The sequence below is a fragment of the Geotrypetes seraphini genome, chromosome 11 (genome assembly GCF_902459505.1).
Source record: "Geotrypetes seraphini chromosome 11, aGeoSer1.1, whole genome shotgun sequence".
Lineage (NCBI taxonomy): Eukaryota > Metazoa > Chordata > Amphibia > Gymnophiona > Dermophiidae > Geotrypetes > Geotrypetes seraphini.
In genome coordinates this window covers 57,443,144-57,465,907 of record NC_047094.1, presented here as the reverse complement: position 1 = coordinate 57,465,907, position 22,764 = coordinate 57,443,144, and the positions used below count along the sequence as shown (strand labels likewise).

Here is a 22,764-nt window from a genome sequence, read left to right as displayed (position 1 = left end):
GTCGACTTCGGCGTGGACTCCGACGCCGGTACCGATGCCGAATCCTCTGGTGGTTTCTGAGGGTCCTCTTCTGAAGAGAACAACGGGTGCAGGATTCAGCCCTGTGATCTGGCCCAAGACACTGAAGACACCAGTGATGCGGGTTCGTGAAAGAAATAGGGCAAGCACACCATTCGCACCTTTTAAAACCCATAGACGATCGGGACATGGAGAAAGATAGCCTCAGCGAAATCGAAAGTCGAGGCTCGAGGCTTGGAACAGGCCCCGCTGGGCCAAAAGCACGAAAGTAAAATATATATATATTTTTTTTACTTAGAATGAAAAAAGATAAAAAAACAAAATATGAAGAAAAAATTGAAAAAGTAAAGCTGCGTGAGCGGGAAGGCAGTGAAAAATCAACGCACACAGTTGAAAGCGACTTCTTAACTCCACAGAAACTAGAAAACTGAGGGACCATGCGCCTTCGTCGGGCGGGAAGGCACTCGTGCATGCGCGGTGCGGGCAGCCGAGAACTTTCCAAGTTCTTAAAGTGGTCCGTACCGGGGACTCCGTAGTGACGTCACCCATCAGTGAGAATATATGCCTGCTTGTCCTAGGATAAAGCGAGATACCGCAAAACACCGCTCACAGACTACTGCATGTGCGTTACATGTACTTAATGAAGGTGTCAATGACACACACCTATCACTTGCATCTACAGCAGAGTGCATCGTCTGACTCTCGACACTTCACTTTCATAGGGGAAAACACCACTTCCAGTACAAAGTGCTTCTCTTTGGACTGGCATCAGCACCCAGAGTGTTCATCAAGTGCTTGGTGGTAGTGGCAGCAATACTTCACTCAGACAGTTTTTACGTTTTTCCTTGCTTGGACTACTGGTTGATCAAAGCTTCCATTCTCCAACAGGCTCAGCAAGCTTTAAATGCAATAATTCAACTTCTTGAACTCCTGGGATTTACAGTCAATTATCCTAAATCCCACCCCTAGAGCCCACTCAAACTTTGAAGTTCATTGGAGCTCTTTTGGACACAAACCAGATGCATGCTTTTCTACCTCAGCAGAGACTCACCACACTACTTCAGCTCTGCCAGGCAGTCTCTTCTCGTTACCACCTGACAGCATGTCACAACTCCTGGGCCACATGGCCTCCACCGTATACGTGGTCCCATTTGCCCGTCTTCACTTCAAGCATCCTCAGTGGGCATTATCCTTGTAGTGGTCTCAAACAACAGGTCTTCTGTCCCTGCGTTTGTCAGTGATCTCATAGCTCAGGGGCTCACTTCTGTGGTGGATGTCTCCAACCAATTTCTCCAGTTTCAAGTACCACCTCATCAAAAGATTTTGACAACAGATGCTTCCATGTTAGGATGGGCATTAATTCCACTATGCTTCCTCATCGTCTCATGACCATCTCATATATCATAATTATAACTATCTTCTTATTTAAATTTTAAATTAGACCACTTATTTTTGGTGTCCAAATTCAACATAAAATTTAACTTGTGCTAGATTGTTCAGTAGTGCCACTGTCAACATGCATGTTTCGTATACTGTTAACTGCTTCAGGGTGTGATCGTCTATTGGCAAAACAAGAAAATATTATCACAACACCATTCTGTCTGTAATTCTATCTATGTTAGTGGATAAAAACAAACAATACACTTACTTGAGTAATAACTAATCTTAACATGGCGGATATCCTCGCTCCGCTCCAAACAAACTGTGAGGAGGAGTGGCCCACCTGCTCCACGTCATAAATGATGCGGAGCTCACTTATTGGCTAATCCAGGTCTCAAACTCAAAGGAGGCAAAATTCAAGTGCTGCCAAAAGTACCTATCAACCTTACAAAGAATTACACTAAAGACATCCAATCTAGTTTGGCGTTAAGCCCATTAGGTTCCAAAGTCTGCAAATCAAAAATCCATCTCTGTTCTTTATAATTAAGTAAAGATTCTATACCACCGCCCTCCCACCCAACTAATATTTCTTCTAAGACTCTTCACTTGAACTCCATCGGCTGTTAGTTCACCTGTTCCCAGTGAGTCACTAAAGGGGCTAAAGGAATACTATTTTACAACCTAGATTTATGTTCAGTTAAACACGTTAGAGGATGTTATATCTAATGGTAAACTGCTTGACTTTTCACAGTTGCAGCATAAATTTGGACTTAACAATCACAAAGTTTTAGATGGCTGCAACTGAAGCAGGCCATTCAGGTGGGGGTTCCCTGAATGGAAAAATTTAAATAATCACTCTAGCTTGGAATTCATGTTTTCAGGTGGACTTCCTGGGACACCAGGCCGCACAGTGGTATAAATTGTTAGCTGGATTAGTAAATAAGAAGTCTAAAACTGGGCTTAGGGACATTTGGAGTATTGAGATTAAGCACCAAATTTCTGTGTCTCAATGGTCACAAATTTGGACTTGGAGGATGAGATGTACAATGTCGGCATCTATGAGACAAACATGATTTTTTTTGTTACATAGAGCATTCTGGACCCCGGTTCGTTTACAAAAGTTGGATAGCTCTAAGTCAAATAGATGTTGGCATTCTTATCTCGAAGCAGGGACTTTAGATCACGTATTGTTCTATTGTCCTTTAATTTTGGCATTTTGGAAATCAATATAGGGCCAAATTAATTGTTTGATGGAAAATCCAGTGGCATTGTCTTATGATACTGTATTATTTGGAATGTCAATGAGGGCTAAAAGCCAAATATCATCTAAGAACAGGCTTTTATTAATAATGACAGGAGTCACCATACAACAAATTACGAGCAATTGAAAGAATTGGACAAGGCTTAATTATAACTTTTGGTGGAATTCACTATGTCATATGTATAAAATGGAAAGGACATTGGCCATTCAGAAAGGGAATTTTAAGAGGTTTCAGGAAATTTGGGCGCCATTAACAAAATATTGTTAACGTTTAAATAGTTTTTCCCCTTTAAATATGCACATCAGGCAGGGGGGAGGTGGGGGGTTGATAGGTTAATGAATTTTGAATAATTGATATGGATGATTATAGATATTTTATGTATGGGCATTGTGATTGTTTAGGGGGGAGGGGGATTAATTCTGTAATGGATATTATAAGAATATTAAGTGTGATATTTGAGTATAAAATGTATTTACTGTTACATTTATTGTAAATATTGAAAATAATAAAGAAGTGGGGAAAAAAACACATTATCATCATCTCATTGATCTCCCTATGTACATCTTGTCACATGGACAAACTATAACATAGATCACCACCTTAGAGGAACAAGACGTGTTAGTTCTAGATACTATAGAGCGAGTACTCTGAGGAACCACCCAACTAGATCCTTCTATAGTGGAGTCACATCACTGACATTACCCACATTTAACATGGCCCGAAAGAGATGATTGTGGAACTTCATAATCCAATCTTTTGTAAGTCAGTGTCTCCCCTATAGTTTTAGCTCTGCGATATTCTATCTTCTTCAAATATTGTCTTGTATTGAAGCAATAAATCTCCATTAGAAAATTTTGCACGTAAATATGCTCTTTTAATCACAGGCTTAGGATATCCTCTAGTTCTAAAGTGCTCCATTAGTGTTCTGGATTGATATTTAATAAAATCCTCCACAGACACACAAATCCTGCAAATTTGCAGGAATTGTCTTACTAGCAAGCTACATTTCAAGTGCTGTGTCGAAGGAAGCAGTATCAGACTGAATTAAGGATGCCAACTCCTTCTGCAACAGCGCTTTTAGCTGTTCCTACAGCGAAGGTGCCGGTACCAATGTGCACAAAGGTACAGTTGGCTCTAACTGTGACTAACGTCGAGGTGTTGAGACTTAGGTGCAGGAGGGCATTGGATGGAGAGAGCACTAGTAGTGATAGGAAGTGCTCAGACTATCAATTCTGAGGAGTTGAAGACAGTGGTGAGGTGGAAGTCCATCTAGGAGGTATCTGCGCTTCTTTGTCTTTTTCTGTGGATCCTCTGATGCCCAATGTGCAGAGGAAGAGGAGCCCGAGCCTCCCCAAGGAGGTACTGAAGCTTGCAAAGTTAACTCAGGCGTTGATGCTGATGTTGACGCTGGAGGCAGCTGAGAAACCAGTACTGAATCCTCAGACACTGAAGATGTAGAACCAAAAAACTTTTCAAACTGAAGTTGTCAAGCTTTTAGAAGACTGAGATGAATGACTGCAGGTGTAGAGGAGGTAGCTGAAGCAGTGGGTCACTCTAACCCAGCTAGGCAGCCCTCCCCCCAAAGTCACTTGTTTACAGAAACTAGTGAAGTCTGCCATTATCAATGGAAGATCAGGTGAATGCCTTGGAAGGTTTTGTACCTGCCCATGGAGCTCAAGTAATTGAGAAAGTAGCATCTATTGAGACTGTTAAAACTGTGATGGTTAAGGTTTTGTTGGCACAGCACAATAGATTTGAAATATTGGAGATTAAGATCAGAATTTTGAATTTAAGGGCACAATTTTCCATGCACATCACTAATTTCACTAAAAAAAACTTTTTAAAAGAATACCTATGTTTCTTTAATTCTTATATGACATAAGAACTGGTGCCTGAGCCAATCAGGGTCCCAGGATGCACTGAGAAGGGGAAGGCCAGCCATTCTGAAGAGGCGGGTCTGCCGGCAGGAGTGAGTGAGCATCCCTCCTGCCATTTTTGCTACTAAAAGGTATGGGGGGGGAAGGGCCCCCATGCTAGGGAGCTAACACCCCAGCCAACCAGGGTTTTCTTTGGTTAGGTAAGGAGGTGGGGAGGATTTTATTGGGTGGGGAGAGGGGGAGAGGTCTCCTTTTTTCAATGGGGCATAGGGGCCTTTAATGGCAGGGCCTGCTGTCACAGCTTTACTTTCCTGTCAGTGCCCGCCAATCAGCATTCAGGCACTGATAGGAAAGTAAGACTATGACAGTTCAGACCCTGCTGGTAAAGTTTGCACAGGAAACAACACATTTCCTTGCTGTGCATTACAGAATACTAATGAGCGCCTTGTAATACATTAGCTTAGGATTCTCAGTGGCTGCTACCGATGATCAGTAGCAGCCATGGAGAACCCTTTTGTGCACTGGCAGGAGAGTTTCCTTGCAAGTAAGACTGGTTAAAAGCTTTTGTGCATTGGGGCCTCAAAGGCTAAAGGGTTCTGTGTTTATGTACAGAATACATTTCAAGTATTCAGTTCCTATAGGCTGACATTTAATATATAAAAAAAGTTTCATTTCTATTCTGCATGATCGCCTAATACTTACTCTGAGGTCCACCTCTTTACCAAGCAAATCATACAGGGATGCTCCTTTGGATGTGATTTCTGAAGCAAGCTGCCGGGCTGCCTTTAAATCAGCAATCTATAATGACAATGGGTAAAATAATTTGATCTCTGATTTTTTTTAAGTTGCACTATTTTGAGTTTTGCATTTAGAAACATAGTTATCAGTTCAGCTTCTCTGGTGGGGTTGAGTTAGGTACCAAGGCAGACCAAAAGAATCGTGTCAAACACAAAGAAATCCCAAAAAGGGGATGAAAACCCCAAATAAAATAAGAAACAGGGGAGAGAAGAATTGAAACACTCCTTCAGGCATGCATGCAAAAGGGAAAAACTATAGGTGGTGCTACAGCTCTCAGTGAAGTAGAGGAGAGTCCCAAAAAAATCCAGAGTGGATTCCTTCTGCATATGGCACATGGCCATTGGGAGATAACCCACATTTCTACTGTCTTTATCAGCAGACACCTACCCCTCTACTACAAATTTTCACTCTTGTAACAATCCACTGAGATCTGAGAGAAGATAAAATAATATATTTTTCTCATCTATGCTGCTGATAAAATCTAGCAAATCTTGTGGAAATATATTTGTGACAGTCTTTGGGAAAACATGACTAAAATTGTGGATTCAAAATGTAAAGAACTGCCCATCTTCATGTCATAGTTCTAAAAGTAGTCACATTTGAATTTCTATAAACTTTTTCTATTTTTTTACATAAAAGGATGTAGTTTGGATTGTTATATTACAAATTGTTTGTTCTAATAGAATATATTATGCAATACCTCATTTGTTGCTTCTGGTGACTTGCTTTCCCAGAGACACTAAGCAGATTCCAGCAATTAAAAAATTTGTGTAGGAATATAGATGTTAACTGTTTCATGATTCTGCTCAAGAATCTGAGTTTCATTACCTTTGAGCCCAGGTCGAATTTAAATTTGCTACTGTCCTCCTCTGTCAGATCTCTAACATCCAATCCCTTAGTTTTCATGGCACTATAAAGCACAGAGGTGATTTTTAATAGCTCTTTGACTGCATAGCCATCTGCCTGGTACAGCTTTTTAGTATTCAGCTTTATGTGAGCTTTGGTAGCCTGTATAGACAAAAAAAGGCATGAGAACAGTGATCAATCCTATCACCTAATTTCTCTTCAGCATGCTTGAACAAATAATTGGCAAATTATCACACTGGTAACAAGGTATAATGCCACACTAATAAACAAGCACATTTTATGAACAGCGTCTATTCACAAGGTCCGCATGAAGCTTGGATTGGGTTAAATTATTTGGGGGTCATAGGACAAGGAAGGAGTGAAGTTCATTACTGCCATGGTATGTACAAAACTAACCCATGTGGAGAAACTGCCCCATGAGAGAAATCAATTATCTGCAGTTTAGAAAGAAATTGAAAGTCAGGTTACTTTTCAATATTAATGCACCTAAATAATGTTTTATTATTATTAATAGCAACAAGGGTTCTAGAAATTGTTTTAGTTTCTACATTGATATTTTATTCAGTGTTTTTATTTAATTTGAATTATACTTGTATGTTTATTTGCTAATTTTTTTTATTGATAAACAGTGATTGTAAACCACCTAACACTTATTACAAGAGGCAGAATATCAAATAAATAAATGGAATGAAATAAATTGAATTAGTTGTTGAATACAGCAGTTAGCGCACAGCAATTGCTACATTAAACCACTAATAAACTTTAGTAAATAGGCCTCTATGTGGGTTGGATTTCTGTTTTATCATAGACAGAAATAATCACTCTTACATAAGATGCTCTAAATACTAACTACTGTGCATGTAATATTTTAGATTGGAAGATTAGGTTCTTACCTGGATAATCTTCTTTCTGTTAATACAATAGGAATCTGTACTGTAGGTGAATATCTTCTGGTCATGAACTATTACAGAGGGATGGCAATCACATCTTTCAGCTTCTCCTTCACAAGTGGAGTATGTGTATAATGCCCTCTTCAGTTTGTACCAAAGCAATTAATATCCACTATAACAAAAAAAGAAGAAGGAAAGGCATAGCTTCCCTAAAATAATAGTACATTTCTGTTCTGATCTGTTAACTCATGCAAAAGAACAATAGTTAGCATGAACTAATAAGATAGGTGTACCAAAGAACCACCCTGCTGGGTGCAACAAACACATATGGAGCTCACATATGGAGCTCAAGCATTCCACAAACTTATGGTTTTATTAGTCGCATATGAATATATGCACTTCCAACTGACAGGAGAAAAAATTCCAGTTCTGGACTATAGGTTTATCTGAGGCAGAAAGCAGGCAATTTGAAACTGACAGGGTGGGCCACACATACTCTATGTATATTAACAGAAAAAAAGATTAACCAGGTAAGAACATAAGAATAGCCTTACTGGGTCAGACCAACGGTCCATCAAGCCTAGTAGCCCGTTCTCACAGTGGCCAATCCAGGTCACTAGTACCTGGCCAAAACCCAAGGAGTAGCAATATTCCATGCTACCGATACAGGGCAAACAGTGGTTTCCCCTGTGTCTTTCTCAATAACAGACTATGGACTTTTCCTCCTGGAACTTGTCCAAACCTTTCTTAAAACCAGCTACGCTATTCTGTTAAATAAACATAAGAGTCTGCACTGTAGGTGATGTACTAAAGCAGTGGCAGACGCCTAGGGTGGGATTAACCTGCCCACAAAACCGAGGACCCAAAACCGGCATCCTCCAGAGCTGCCATGTCCACTCTGTAGAATCTTGTAAAGGTATGGGCAGTAGACTAAGTAGCTGCTCTACAGATCTCTTTTGGTGGCACTGCCCTGGTCTTTGCCCAGGAAGCCGTCACATTTCTAGACGAATGAGTTTTGAGAGAAATGGGCAGCTGTTTGCTACAAGCAACGTACGTCAACAAAATTGTCATACAAACCCATCTGGCAATAGATGCCTTGGAAGCAGTTCTGCCTCATCTTGACTGACTGATTACAATAAACAGATGGTCATAACGATGAATGTTATCTGTCAGTTCTAAATAGTGGCTTAAAACTCTCTGTACATCCAGTCTCTACAATGTTTTATCTTGCCTGACTGAACCCATAACCTCTTAGTTGATGGGAAATGCTGAAACAACCTTCGGTAGAAAGGAAGGTACCATGCAGAAGGCAATTCCTGCCTCCGTGATCCTGAGGTATGGTTCTCTGCATGACAGTGCCTGCAAATTCCAGTCCTTTCTTGCTGAGACTATTGCCATCAGAAAAACTGCCTTCACCATGAGATCCAGCAAAGACACCTCTTGAAGGGGCTCGTATGAAGGCTTACAAAGTCTTTTCAGTATGATGTTAAGATTCCACATCAGAAAGGGCTGGTGTCATGGAGGCTGTAATCTGAATGCCCCCTTCAAAAATCTGGTCACATCCAAATGAGACACCTGCGAGACATTTCCTACTTGAGCTCGGAAGCATGAAAGGCCTGCCACCTGTACTTTGAAGATGTTGCCACCAGGCCTTTCTCTAATCCAGCATGGAGAAATGCAAGAATCACCGGGATTGGAATCTTGAAGGGCTCTACCTTATCTTTAGTGCACCAGAGCTGAAAGGTCCTCCAGGCCTTAGCGTAGGCTGTAACAATTGAAGGCTTTTTAACTTGGAGCACAGTAGAAATGACTACCTCCAAATATCCATTGTGTGCTAAGGCCGAGTGCTCAATAGCCATGCCGTAAGACTAAAGCAATCTGGGTTCTCCATGTGTATTGGACCCTGACTGAGTAGCTCCATATGAACTGTTAGCCTGATGCATCTGTCCCCTTGGAGCCTTACTAGATCTGCATACCATGGCTGGCGAGGCCAATATGAGACTACTAGGATCACAAGTCCTGGGTGAATTGCAATTCTACGAATGGCCCAGCCCACCATGGAAACACATAAAGCAGCTTCTCTTCCAACCAGGGCTGAGTCAACACATCAAACCCTGCGCTTCCTGGTTTGTTTCTTTGGCTGTAGATGCAATTCGCCTTCTTGTATTTGGCTGAAGCCATCAAGCCCATTGCCAAACTTCCCCAGCGATGCACAATGAGATCAAACGTTCTTTGGGACAGGAACCATTCTCCCAGGTCTAGTGTGTCAACTGAGAAAGTCAGCCTGCACATTTTCCACTCATGCTACATGGGTTGCAGAGAGTGCCTGAAAATGAGCCTCCACCCATCTGAACAACATCTGCGCCTCCAGATATTACAGAGCAGTCTTTGTGTCCTCTTGTTTGTTCACATACACTACTATAGTGGTATTGTCCAAGAACACTCTGATTGCTTTGCCTTCCTGATCTTTTTCCAATGACTTTAATTCTAGCTGAAAGGCCTGCAATTTCAGACGATTTAAGGACCATTTTTTCTGACTATTCAGTCAAAATTCTGTAGAAGATTTACCACTTGTTGCATAGCTAGCTCACCTTCAGACTCTGATGGGGCCAATCATCCAAATATGGGTGCCCCCGTGCTCTCATCCTGCGGAGGCGAGCTGCAACCACCACCATCACCTTAGTGAAGGTGCATGGAGCTGTTGCCAACCGAAAGGGTAGGGCCACCAACCGCACATGCCTCTGCAGGACATGGCATCTCAAGTATTTCCTGTGGGCTAGGAAAATGCGAATATAAAGGTATACCTCTATCAGATCTAGGGAGGCTAGGAATTTCCCTGGTGTCACCGCTGCAATTACTGACCATCTCCATGCGGAAGCATGGAACTTTGAGGGCACATTTACAGACTTGAGGTCCAGAATCAGACTTGAGCCTTTGATACCTTTTTTGGGCACTATGAAATATATAGAGTATCTGCCAGAGCCCAATTCTTCATCAGGGACTAGTTCTATGGCATGAAAATCTAGCAGCCATTGCACTGTCTCTCAGATCCTGATCTCCTTGTCCAGCTAACCAGCAGGAGAATTCACAAACAGATCTGGAAGAGGACAATGTAACTTGAACTTGTGACTCTTCAGAATAAGATCTAGTGGTCCGAGGAAATGTTCTTCCACACCCTCCAGAATGTTGACAGCTGCCCAACAATGTGTGGGAGAGCAGCTGCTGCCTTGGTGTCACCAAGTCTTCTTGGAGATAGGGCTTAAGCGAGACCCCTAAAGGTTGCTAGTGTCTGGAGCTACCAAATCTTTGTCTGGAACCCTGATACTTATGTAATACTGGCGGGAACTTCATGAGGAACGAAAATTGCCTCTGCCTCCCCCAGCGGGCCAGCGAGGTCTGCTGTCAGGCAGAGACTTAGGACGGCAATTTGCCACACTGGCCATGAGGTTGTCTAAGCCCTTACCAATGTGCATGTTTAAGAGAAACATATTACAGGGTAACATTACGTGTCTATTATACTCGTACACAGTTGTTCTATGGTGGAAGTCTTCCTACTCCATTATGTCATAAATGTGGGATGGGGGAGCACACTTTGGGACATGCTTTTTGGGTTTGTCCCATTATTCAGCATTTTTGGAAGTGAATAATATCTTATATGTCTGAGTTAATTGGAAGATCTTTGCGCTACTCTCCATCCCATTTTATTTTGGATTTGCCAGAAGCTTTTCGTCATTCGTCATTTGTCTAAGGGGCATTGGGCGCTGTGTAGGAAAATGAGTCTACTGGCCAAAAAACGTATTCTTCAATATTGGACGATCCCTGACCCTCCAAAGTTTTGGCATTGGCGAAACCAGTTGCATCAGTTGGCCATCTGGGAAGCTAGAGATGCTGGAAGGATGAGGAAGCGAAAGATGTTGTTTATGCAAATATGGAATCCATATTTGCAAGCCTTATTTCGTAAAGGTCAAAGTGCGGTTTTAAGATGGGTGTCCTAACTGAGATTGAGGAGGGGTAGAGAATACCATTGGAAGGGGAAGGTAGAGGGTATTAAATAGATTCAAACAAGTAGTCCTATTGAGGTTTGATGGGGGATGAAGGAGAGTACCTTTGAATGGGGAAGGGAAGGGAGGATTTGGGGAGGGAAGGTAGATTTTAAACATGTAGTCATACATAGATTGAGTGGGGTTTGATGGGGGATGAAGGTATTTTCTAGGTTTATATGGGATGTATTTTACTCGATGCCTCATTATTATACTAAAAGCTTGTTAGAAATATGGCAAAAATGTAATAGAGTGATGCTGTATCCAGTCATATGTTGTACTAATGGGTATAAGATATTGTCTGGATTGTAATAGTTTAAATAACTTTTTTTTGTATACTTTCAAAAAAGACGCCTCAGCCCCACCACTCCACTCGATGATGTAACTCTAGTTGGGACCAATGAGTTGTAGGGGGCGGATACATTTTGATTAGAGAGGGATGATTTAAATTTCAAACAAAGGACGCCGCCGCCATCTTTTCTCACAAGTTAATAGGAGTCGGATGACAGCAGCAGCCTTGGTGAGCATACCATTTAACATTATCTTTAATTTTGAAGTAGAATTGAGATAGGAGAGGGGCAGGACACAATTTGTATGTGACAGTTTCTGCTCTATATTTTACAGGGAGACCCTTGATAAAACACTCGGTTGTGTGAAACATGTCGGGTCTGACTCCCCTGGTTTTGGCTGAGATAAGTACTATCTACTTTTAAAATGTATATTTTGACACTAAGAAACAAGGTGTTCTTGAAATATTCTTGAAATATTTAATTCTTAAAAATATTTATTAAAGTTAAAATGACAAACTAAAAATTATAAGGAGAAAACAACATTCAAAAAATCGACAGCCAATGATGAAGCGCCACAATATGCTTCCCGCTGTGTAAAATACTATAGGCGGTGGAGTGGTGGGGCTGAGGCGTCTTTTTTGAAAGTATACAAAAAAAAGTTATTTAAACTATTACAATCCAGACAATATCTTATACTCATTATTATACTAAGCACCTTGGTGTTGTATGTAATATTGACCACATCAATATGTTCATCATATTATTATATCTGATGCATCATCATTGTTATACAAGTTTTAATGTTATATTTGTTGTTTGCATCAATAAAAATTGTTTGAACTTAAAAGGCAGTCTGCTTAAAGTGGCATTGGAGGCTGAATCGTCACTCCCTACCCAATCCAGAGCATCCTAAGGGCGAAAATGTAATACGCCGACACCTTGCTAATGACTCTGATGATGCCAAAAAGAGCATCCACCACATAATCTACACCCTCCAGCAGCAGCTAAGGTTATACATTATCCTTTGCCACAGGACTTCGCCGTAACCTGGTGTGGCATGTATATGCCACAAACAAGGCTGCTGCTGCAGCTTTGATCCCCAAAGCTAGCACTTCAAATTGCCTCCTAAGAACCAAGTTCACCTTGCAGTCCTGCACATCTTTTAACATAACATAACCTTTCTCACTAGGGAGGCAGGTATGCTTTGTCACTTGTGCCACCATGGACTCCACCTTTGGCTGACTAAACAGCTGCAGAAATTCCAGAGCCAAAGGGTAAAGCTTAGCCATAGTCTTGACTACCCTTAAAGAGCCTTTTGGAGACTCCAATTTCTCAGTGACTAGCAAGATGAAGTCCAAGTATGCAGGAAAAAAGATAATTTGAACATTTGTACAACTCATAACTGTGCACTGCAATGTCAATGGTTGGTGTGTTTCCAGCTTCAATTCCCTGAGCAATTCCGTAATAACGCGAGGCACAGTAGCTGACTTAAAAAGCTATCATACTGCAAGATCATCTCCCTGGTTGAGTGAGACTATTGCCTCCTGACATCCTGTTCCTTTTTTTATTTTTTTTTGCACCCTGGCTCCCAGCATGCTTTCCGCGCTCCTGCCTCGGTTTCTCTGCTCTCTTCCGGTAGCGGCAGTGCACAGTGGTACACGAGGTAGGCACGTGCTTTTCATATGCCTGCCTGGTTCCACGCTGCACTCTGAATGGCTGCTATGAGTTCTAACAGGACTCATGAGAACTGATGGCAGCCATTCGGAGTGCAACTCAGGACCAGCCAGGCACATAAAAAGCATGTGCCTGCCTCGTGCACTGCTGTGCCGGTGCTGGAAGAGAGCAGAGAAACTGAGGCAGGAGCATGGAAAGCATGCTGGGAGCCAGGGTGCAAAAAAAAAATTAAAAAAAAAAAAAGGAGATTAACGAAATCCAGGGTAAAGCCCAGAACAGGAGGCCCATTGGACTACTGCAGGACCTCAGACTGGCTTCTCTTGGGCTCCTCCATGTCTCCTACTATTAATTATTCCCTATGGCACTACCAGATGTGTGACATCTTTCTGCAACAGTTCGTGACCAGAGGATATTCACCTACAGTACAGACTCCTATGTTTATGTAACAGAATCCACATTTATATGCTGATCCTCCACTAACTTCAGCTGTTTATAAACCAATGATTCAAACAAACATCCATCGGAGAAATTTCAAGAGAGGGAAGACGGCAAAAGGACCTCACCATGGATGTGGGCTCCATGACTCACCATGAACTGGGCAACAGCCTTGATGAAGAAAACTCGATCTTGCTCAGTTTCTACGTCCATAGGGATATCTGTCTGAGGCTCATACCTAGAAATAGAAAAACTTCTGGTCAGACATGCCATGCTGTGAGAGAACAAAAGTTTATCAAGCTCAGCATCCTGTTTGGGACAGTGAACAATCCAATAGGATCTTAAAGAAATATATCCATTCCTTGTTGCTCACTACTAAGAACAAGCAGTAACTTTTGGCAAATAATTGTTTATGGACCTTTAAACCCAGCTAAGCTCGATACCTTTCCCACATCTTCTGTCAACAAATTCCACAGGGTAATTGTGTGCCAAGTAGTTTCATGAAATGCCCCCTACTATTTGAAGGAGTAAATAACAGTTACCCATTCACCCAACATACTATCCTACTCGTGATTGTATCAACTTTTATCATATCCTCTTTTCAAAGCTAAAAAGCCCCCCCATCCTGTTTAGCTGCTTCTTTTTTTTTTTTTTTTTTTTAAATCAGGGAGCCATTCCATCCTTTTTATAAATCTCTCTGTCTTTTTTCTATAACTTTTCTAATTCTGCTATAATCATTTTATTGAGATTGTCAGAACTGCAGATATTGCTTACAGTGCAGTTGCCCTATAGATTTATAAAGACACATTATGTTTTTTAGTTTTATAGTCTATTCTCTTCCAAATTATTCCTAACACTCTATTTGCTTTTTTTGACCACTGCTATACATTAAGCTGGGAATGTCAATCTATTGTCCACTTCCCAGGTGGTGACTCTTAATAAGGAACTCTTAATAAGGAACCAAGCCTTCTGTATATACAATTAGTATTATTTCCCCTATTTACATCACTTTCTACTTGTCCACATCTGATTTTATTTATTTTTAGTATTTATATACCACTTATAACCTAAGTGGTTTACATTCAGGTACTAAAGCATTTTCCCCTATCTGTCCTGGCAGGCTCACACTCTGTCTAATGTACCTGGGTTTTGAGACAGATAGAGACTTTAGATAAAAAGATGATTTAAAATCCAAGATGGCTGCTGCCAGCGAATTCATGCCAAAAACGGCCCATGGGAGCTCCCCTGAAATTTAAAAAACTCAGGGAAAGGGGTTTTAGAGGTGGGGGACCCTATCTCTGGCATCAGAAACAGGGATCAGCATGGGATTTGAACCCAAAACATCAGGATGCTGAGGCTATAGCTCTAACCACTGTGCCACACACTCCCGTTCAGCTCCAGAGCTTGCATGTGTTTAACTACTGGAAATATCTGTTTGTTAAATTTGATCATTTAATTTGTTACACCCTTTACCAGCACTTTAGAGAATATATAAAATTAAGATGAAGGCACTGAAAGACAGTGAGAGATTCTTCAGCTCTAATCTCTACATCTTATATGAAATATCCTCTTATAGCCATAACAATCTGATGCAGGTTACTGACCCCAAAAATGACTTTCAGGAGGCGAAATAGTAATCTTTATCTAATTCCAACAGATTTTATGACTTCTATGAGTGCCTAACTGTTGGATTAGCTCTATGAAGCCATTCATCCTCTCGAATATAAATTTGTGAAACATTACAAGAATATTTAGGATATGGATCTGCCTGGATGACTCTACTTCGGCTGCTGCCCTGTGTCATGGAAGCTTCTTCCATATGCCTCGCTTGGCTGGTCATGGAGGTGGTTGCAAATTTTCAAACCCTTCTCCCACCTCAGTCTCACTGCTTCCCTTCCTTTGAAGTCCACTCTATCCATCTTTTTGTGCCTCTACCCTTCCACACAGCTGTCATTTACCAACCCCTTGATAAGTCCCTCTCTTCATTCCTCACTGACTATGACTCCTGGCTTTCCTTCTTCCTTGAACATTCATCTCCCTCCCTTATCCTTCATGATTTCAACATTCATGCTAACAACCTCTCTGACTCTTATGCTTCTAGCCTTAACATTCTCATTTGATTTTCAGCTGTGCTCCATTACCCCTTCCAATCTGCTCTCTCACTTGCCAAACAAGACTACTACACCTACTTGACTGTCTCTCTCAGTTCTAACCCTCGCCAGCTCTTTGCCACACTGAATTCCTTACTCAAGGTCCCCCCACCTCCAACCCTTCTGTCACTCTCCCCTCAGACTATGGCTGAGAATTTCTACACGTTTCATAAAACTAACCTTGAGTTCTCAACTGAATCACCACCCCCAGCTTGCTCTACCAACCTTCCCTCATCCTTTGCCACCTTATCTTCCTTTCCTGAAATTACTAAGGAGGAAACTGCATATTTTCTCTCTTCTTCCAAACTCACCACCTGTTTCTCTGATCACATCCCCACACATCTACTTACCACTATCTCTCCTATTGTCTTCCCATCCATCTGCTATATCCTCAGTCTATCATTCTCTACCGCAACTGTGGCCGAAGTTTTCAAACATGCTGTTGTTAAACCAATCCTCAAAAAAAAAAAACCCTCGCTGGACCGTACCTGTCCTTCCAACTATTGTCCAGTGTCCCTCCTCCCCTTCACTATGCCCACATTACCCTTCTCCTCAAGTCACTTCATTGGCTCCCTATCCATTTCCACAAACAGTTCAAACTCCTCTTACTGACCTACAAGTGTTTCACTCTACAGTTCTCCAGTATCTCTTCTCTCTCATCTCTCCCCACACTCTCCCCCAGACACTCTGCTCATCAGATAAGTTCCTTGTATCTGTACCCATCTCCTCTATGGTCAACTCCAGACTCCATCCTTTCTGCATTGCTGGAACAAAACTGCTTGACTTGGTACTCCAAAGAGTACCGGCCCTACTTACTATGCATGCTTGTGCTAGGAGCTGCTATTCACTGAACCTCTAGCCAGAGGTATGAGAAGACTTCTGCCTCAGACAAGCCTAGAATCATCCAAATGGCTTGTTTCTTCAGTCTGCTGTCCAGACCCCTTGTAGGAGTGGACCCTCATACCCCGACCAAAGCTCATGCAATATCATGGGGGAAGAAATACAGCTGGCCCAAATCCAGGATCAAAACCACCACAGGAGACAAACAGCCTTTGCTCAAATCCACTGCAGACGAGACCTGGGGTGAGCTTGCTCCCAAGGGAACTGTCCCTGAGCCTCCGAACTGTTGAAGCAGGCTGGCCACACAGGAATCCAGCAAAGCAGATGCCTGCGGGCTACGGACCTCTAACCTGAGAGTCTGTGTCATCTCACAGTCAAAGATGTCTCAGGGAAACCGAGACCCTCACAATCAGATAAAAAACACGAACAATAATTAGAAAATAAACCCGAGCAGAACAGACAAGCTCCTACAACGCTTGTAGAGAAAAAGACTGAGGACGACAGCATAGCCCTGAGTAAGGGGAGGAAGAGTAGAAGAATATGTAAATGAGACTCTCTACACATTTTGCAATTAAAAAGAGCTAAAACTCATTGATCAAGACTAATGTTCCTATTGGACTAGAAATTCTTTTTGGCTAAACATTTCTCAACACGTAAGAGTAATTCACTAAGGCTTTACTCCCATTCTCTATGGAATAAAAGCTTAGTGAATTTAGCTCCGCAACTACATAATAGAGCACCTGTGGAAAGGTCTCCTGTGTCAAAGATCTTCAAACTTTAGTATGATCACAAGAATGTTAAGTGACTTTGTGACAAGCAAATATTCAAATATATTTCACACCTTTCTGCTTTTACCAGTATGCACTGCCCACTCTTCTAGGGATGAAAACACTAACCTTTTTACAAGCCAGACTAGTACCTCCGATACCAATGGGAAGTTGGGGGTGCGGAAATTCTCCATAGAGATGAGTCGAGAGTAACCCAGGGCCCTCATCATCTCTGTAAAATCTAGGGAAAAAAAAACATTTCAATTACTTTTATTTATTACAATTTTGTTGCCTTGCTGTATGAATCTAGGCAGCTCACACAGTTCCACAGTAAGAATATTACAATAACCATAACAGCAATCAATATTTAAGTAATCAATTTAAAGGGCACATAACTCACACAAAGGGGCTTAATTACCGTATTTTCACCCATATACCGCGCACCCGTGTAAAACGCGCACACGGGTATAGCGCGCGGGGAACAGAAATTTATGTAAAAATTTTTTACTATAGCGCGCACACGCGTATACCGCGCATGCCGCCCCGACTCTTCTCTCGCCGCCCCGACTCTCCGTTCGCCGCCCCGACTCTCCTCTCGCCGTCTCGACTCTCCTTTCTGAAGGACCGCTCGCACCCCCACCCGAAGGGTGCGAGCGGTCCTTCGGGTGGGGGTGTGAGCGGTCCTTCGGGTGGGGGTGCGAGCGGTCCTTCGGGTGGGGGTGCGAGCGGTCCTTCGGGTGGGAGTGCGAGCGGTCCTTCGGGGTGATGAATCGGACGTCGGGGGGGGGGAGAACTATGTAAAAAAAAATTTGTACAACGCGCTCACACGTATAACACGCATGGTTATGCACGGTTTGTAAAATCGTGTATAACGCGTGCGTTATATGCGTGAAAATACGGTACTAAACTGCACAGTTACCAGGTGAATCTGTGCATGCTGTTACCATTCTAGAATAACAATGGAGTGGAGCAGAGAAGTAACCTAGTGGTTAGAGCACTGAGCTGACATCCAGGGAATTTCAGCTCAAATCCTGCTGCTGCAGCTCTTGGACAAGTCACTTAACCCTCCATTGCCTCAAGTACAAAAGTTAGATTGCAAGACCACTGTGGACAAGGAAATATCTAGTGTGAATCCTCAAAAATAAAAACAGAATGGGAAGGGATTCCATATACCACCTTTCTGTGATACAGTTAAAGGGATTTTACAAATTTTATATACAGGTACTTTTTCTATACTTAGGACCCTTTTTACAAAGCCCGACAGCGCTTTAAATGCTTCAATGCCCACAGGAATTGAATGGGTGTCAGAGCATTTGCCATGCAGCACTTGCCTGCACAGCTTTGTAAAAGGGGGGTCTTAGTGAGCACACAATCTCCTCTATCAAAAATAAAAATTTCCAATCATTTCCTGTGACCAGCTGAGAGTCTTTCTATTCTCACTTTTGGAATATTTCCCCACTCTTTCCTGCAGATCAATTCTAGCTCAGAAATATTCATAAATTCAATAATATTCAAGAGTGGAGACTGTGAAGGCCATTCCAAAACCTTTACCTTCCCTTATAATTACTTCATGGTTGATTTTGAAGTATGTTCCTGATCACCATTTTGCTAACATATTCAAACTTTTCAGCTTCAGCTTCTTCACTGAGGGACATTAGCTAATAAGGTACAAAAATGTACTGCACTATAGTAAATAGGCTCCTAAATCTAAAATAACCATGATCTTTAGTTATATCCATTCTTCATTCTACTAGCATAACATTTCCTTGGCACAGACTACAACACAAACCCAAAGCATAAAATGTCCATGCAATGTGGGTTTTTTTCCTTTATGTTGTCACCCTATTTTCTTCAAATGTATGATCTTGTGTGGTTGTGGCCAAATAGTTCAATTTTGATTTCACCAGCCTTTTTACTTGGAGCCTTTTTACTAAAGTGCAGTAAATGTTTGCACTTAATGCAACTTTAACAGCAAAACTTAACGCACGGTAAATACACAGGCTGTGTACTGTTGGGGGTATGTATGTCCAGTATGTCCCTTGGAGTCGATGCATAAAAAGCACAGTTACTTACCGTAACAGGTGTTATCCAGGGACAGCAGGCAGATATTCTTACATGTGGGTGACTTCATCTACGGAGCCCAGATGCGGGACAGCTTCGCAAGCAGACTTGCTTGTAGAACTTTAGAAAGTTTGCGACTGCTGCACCGCGCATGCGTGAGTGCCTTCCTGCCCAGTGCAGGGCGCACCTCTCCTTAGTTCAAATAGCTAGCAGAGAAGCCAATCAGGGGAGGTGGTGGGTTGCCTGCTGTCCCTGGATAACACCTGTTTCGGTAAGTAACTGTGCTTTATCCCAAAACAAGCAGGCAGCATATTCTCACACATAGGTGACCTCAAAGCTAACTAGAAAGGGATGGTGGGAGTGTTGGCAACTTAGGAGAATAAATTTTGTAAAGCTGCCTGGCCAAAATGCCATCCTGTCTGGAAAAAGTATCCAGACAATAATGAGAAATGAATGTATGAACCGAGGACCAGGTGGCAGCTTTGCAGATTTCCTCAATAGGAGTAGATCTGAGGAAAGCCACTGATGCCGCCATGGCTCTGACTTTGTGCGCTGTGACTCGACTCTGTAGATGCAGTCCAGCCTGAGCACAGCAGAAAGAGATGCAAGCAACTAACCAGATGGAGATGGTGCACTTGGAAATTGGATGTCCCAACTTCTTTGTATCGAAGGAGACAAAAGTTGAGGTGCAGATCTATGTGGTTGAGTGTGTTGCAAGTAGAAAGCCAAAGCACACTTACAGTCCAGAGTATGAAGAGCTGATTCTCCAGGGTGAGAATGAGGCTTTGGAAAAAACACTGGAAGTACAATGGATTGATTGAGATGAAATTCTGAAACCACTTTAGGTAAGAATTTAGGATGATGTCATGATGGAATACTGTGGAATGGGGTCTGCAACTAAAGCTTGGAGCTCGCTGACCCTGCTAGCAGACGTGAGAGCAATGAAAAAAACACTTTCTAAGTGAGATATTTAAGATGAGCCAAATCCATTGGTTCGAAAGGAGGCTTCATCAATTGAGCAAGAACAACATTGAGATCCCAAACCACTGGAGGCGGTTTGAGAGATGGTTTGACAATGAAAAGACCTTTCATAAACCTGGAAACCACAGGATGAGCAGAAAGGGGTTTCCCTTCGATAAGCTGATGGAAAGCAGTAATTGCACTGAGATGGACTCAAATGGATATGGATTTGAGACCTGATTGAGACAAATACATAGTAACATAGTAGATGACGGCAGATAAAGACCCGAATGGTCTACCCAGTCTGCCCAACTGATTCAATTTAAATTTTTTCTTCTTAGCTATTTCTGGGCAAGAATCCAAAGCTTTACCTGGTACTGTGCTTGGGTTCCAACTGCCGAAATCTCTGTTAAGACTTACTCCAGCCCATCTACACCCTCCCAGCCTATCCTCCATCAAACTGCCATATACAGACACAACGTGCAAGTCTGCCCAGTACTGGCCTTAGTTCAATATTTAATATTATTTTCTGATTCTAAATCCTCTGTGTTCATCCCACGCTTCTTTGAACTCAGTCACAGTTTTACTTTCCACCACCTCTCTCGGGAGCGCATTCCAGGCATCCACTACCCTCTCTGTAAAGTAGAATTTCCTAACATTGCCCCTGAATCTACCTGTTTGAGTTTGACAAGTGTCTTGAGAATGAGAGGGAATGGAGGGAACGCATAGAGAAACTGATTCGTCCATTCCAGTAGAAAAGCATCTGCCTCCAGTCGGTAAGGAGAGTATATCCTAGAACAGAACTGAGGCAGTTTGTTGTTGTGGGGAGACGCGAAGAGATCTATCTGAGGAGTCCCCCACTGAGAAAAAAATGTGATGAAGAGATGAGGAATTGAGTGTCCATTCGTGAGGTTGTAGAAGATGACTCAATTTGTCCACCAGACAGTTTTTCTCTCCTTGAATGTAGACAGTTTTGAGGAAGGTGTTGTGAAGGATTGCCCAATCCCATACCTGTAGTGCTTCCTGGCAAAGAGGGAGAGATCCTGTCCCTTGTTGACATAGTACATGGCGACTTGGTTGTCCGTTTGAATGAGGACCACCTGGTCATGAAGAAGATGCTGAAAAGCTTTGAGAGCATTGAAAATTGCTATGAGTTCCAACAGATTGATGCGACACTGACGATCCATGCTGGACCAATGGCCTTGAGTACGGAGACCATCGCGATGAGCCCCCCCAAGTGTAGGTCGAGGAATCTGTCATGAGGACCTTCTGATGAGGGGGCGTTTGAAACAGTAAACCTCTGGAGAGATTGGAAAAGAGCATCCACCAGTGGAGAGACTGTCTCAACGAAAGAGTCACTTTGATGTGTTGAGAGAATGGGTTGCAAGCCTGCGCCCACTGAGATGCCAGGGTCCACTGAGGAATTCTTAGGTGACGTCCAGCAAAAGGAGTCATGTGAACTGTAGAAGCCATGTGCCCTAGGAGAATCATCATGTGTCTTGCTGAAATTGTAGTCAAGGAAGACACTTTGTGGCAGAGATGAATGAGAGCATCCTGACGTTGTTGTAATGATCTCCCAGCAGTGGTAAAAATGATGGAGAGGACAGAGGTAGAACAATGAAGGTTATGCTCTGTATTAGATGGTCAAAAAGGCTGAGAGGCCTTAGGTGCAGCAGGAGTCTGAGATTTCTTCTGCCTCTGTTGCTGTTGTGGTTGTTTCTTAGGAGGCACTCTTGTATAAGGAGCTGCTCTCTGTGAAAAACGCCTCTGGTAAGATGGAAGAGTCTGAAGCCTTTGGAGGTAGAAGGCTTAGGCTTAGGCCGAGTGATGGATGCAAAAGATTTCTCATGTTCAGACAAACGTTTGGTAGCTGCCTCGATAGAGTCATCAAACAATTCATTGCCTTGACAAGAAATGTTGGCTAGACGATCTTGAAGATTAGGGTCCAAGTCTATAGTGCGGAGCCAGGAAAGCCTGCGCATCGCCACTGAAAAGGCAGCAACTCTCGAGGAAAGTTCAAATGCATCTTAGGAAGATTGAAGAAGATGCATGCGGAGTTGAGTCAGAGTGAAACCCTGAAGCCCTGGAAGACAGTGTTGAGGAATATATTTGAAATATTCAGGCAGTGTGTCAACCAAATGCTTGAAGAAAGAAATTAAAACAAAACTGTCATTCAAAACTCTAGTTGCCATGAAAGAATTTTGATACAAACGGCGACCAAACTTGTCCATGGTTCTGCCCAGTCTTCCAGGAGGGACAGTGGCATAAACTTTGGCAGGGTTGTTTTTTTTCAGAGAAGATTCCACAAGAAGGGATTGATGGGATAACTGAGATTTCTCTAAGCCCTTGCAGTGGACCATCAACGAGACTTCAATTTTCCTGGGACAGCAGGAATGGAATAAGGAGTCTCAAGATTTCTCTTAAAGGTTTGAGAAAGAAGTCTATTAATGGGCAA

The 22,764-nt window shown here is 42.4% G+C and overlaps 1 protein-coding gene across 2 annotated transcripts in view; it reads right to left on the bottom strand.

Moving 5' to 3' along the window:
• Window positions 1-22,764, bottom strand: part of CLUAP1 (clusterin associated protein 1) — a 130,983-nt gene that overhangs the window by 95,792 nt on the left and 12,427 nt on the right. For both annotated transcript variants that reach the window (XM_033914557.1, XM_033914556.1), the window contains exons 2-5: window positions 17,418-17,529; window positions 13,685-13,769; window positions 6,164-6,343; window positions 5,240-5,335 (exon numbers count right to left, since the gene is read on the bottom strand). In XM_033914557.1, the coding sequence (XP_033770448.1) occupies window positions 5,240-5,335; window positions 6,164-6,343; window positions 13,685-13,769; window positions 17,418-17,529 (473 nt within the window). The remainder of the gene's footprint in view (window positions 1-5,239; window positions 5,336-6,163; window positions 6,344-13,684; window positions 13,770-17,417; window positions 17,530-22,764) is intronic.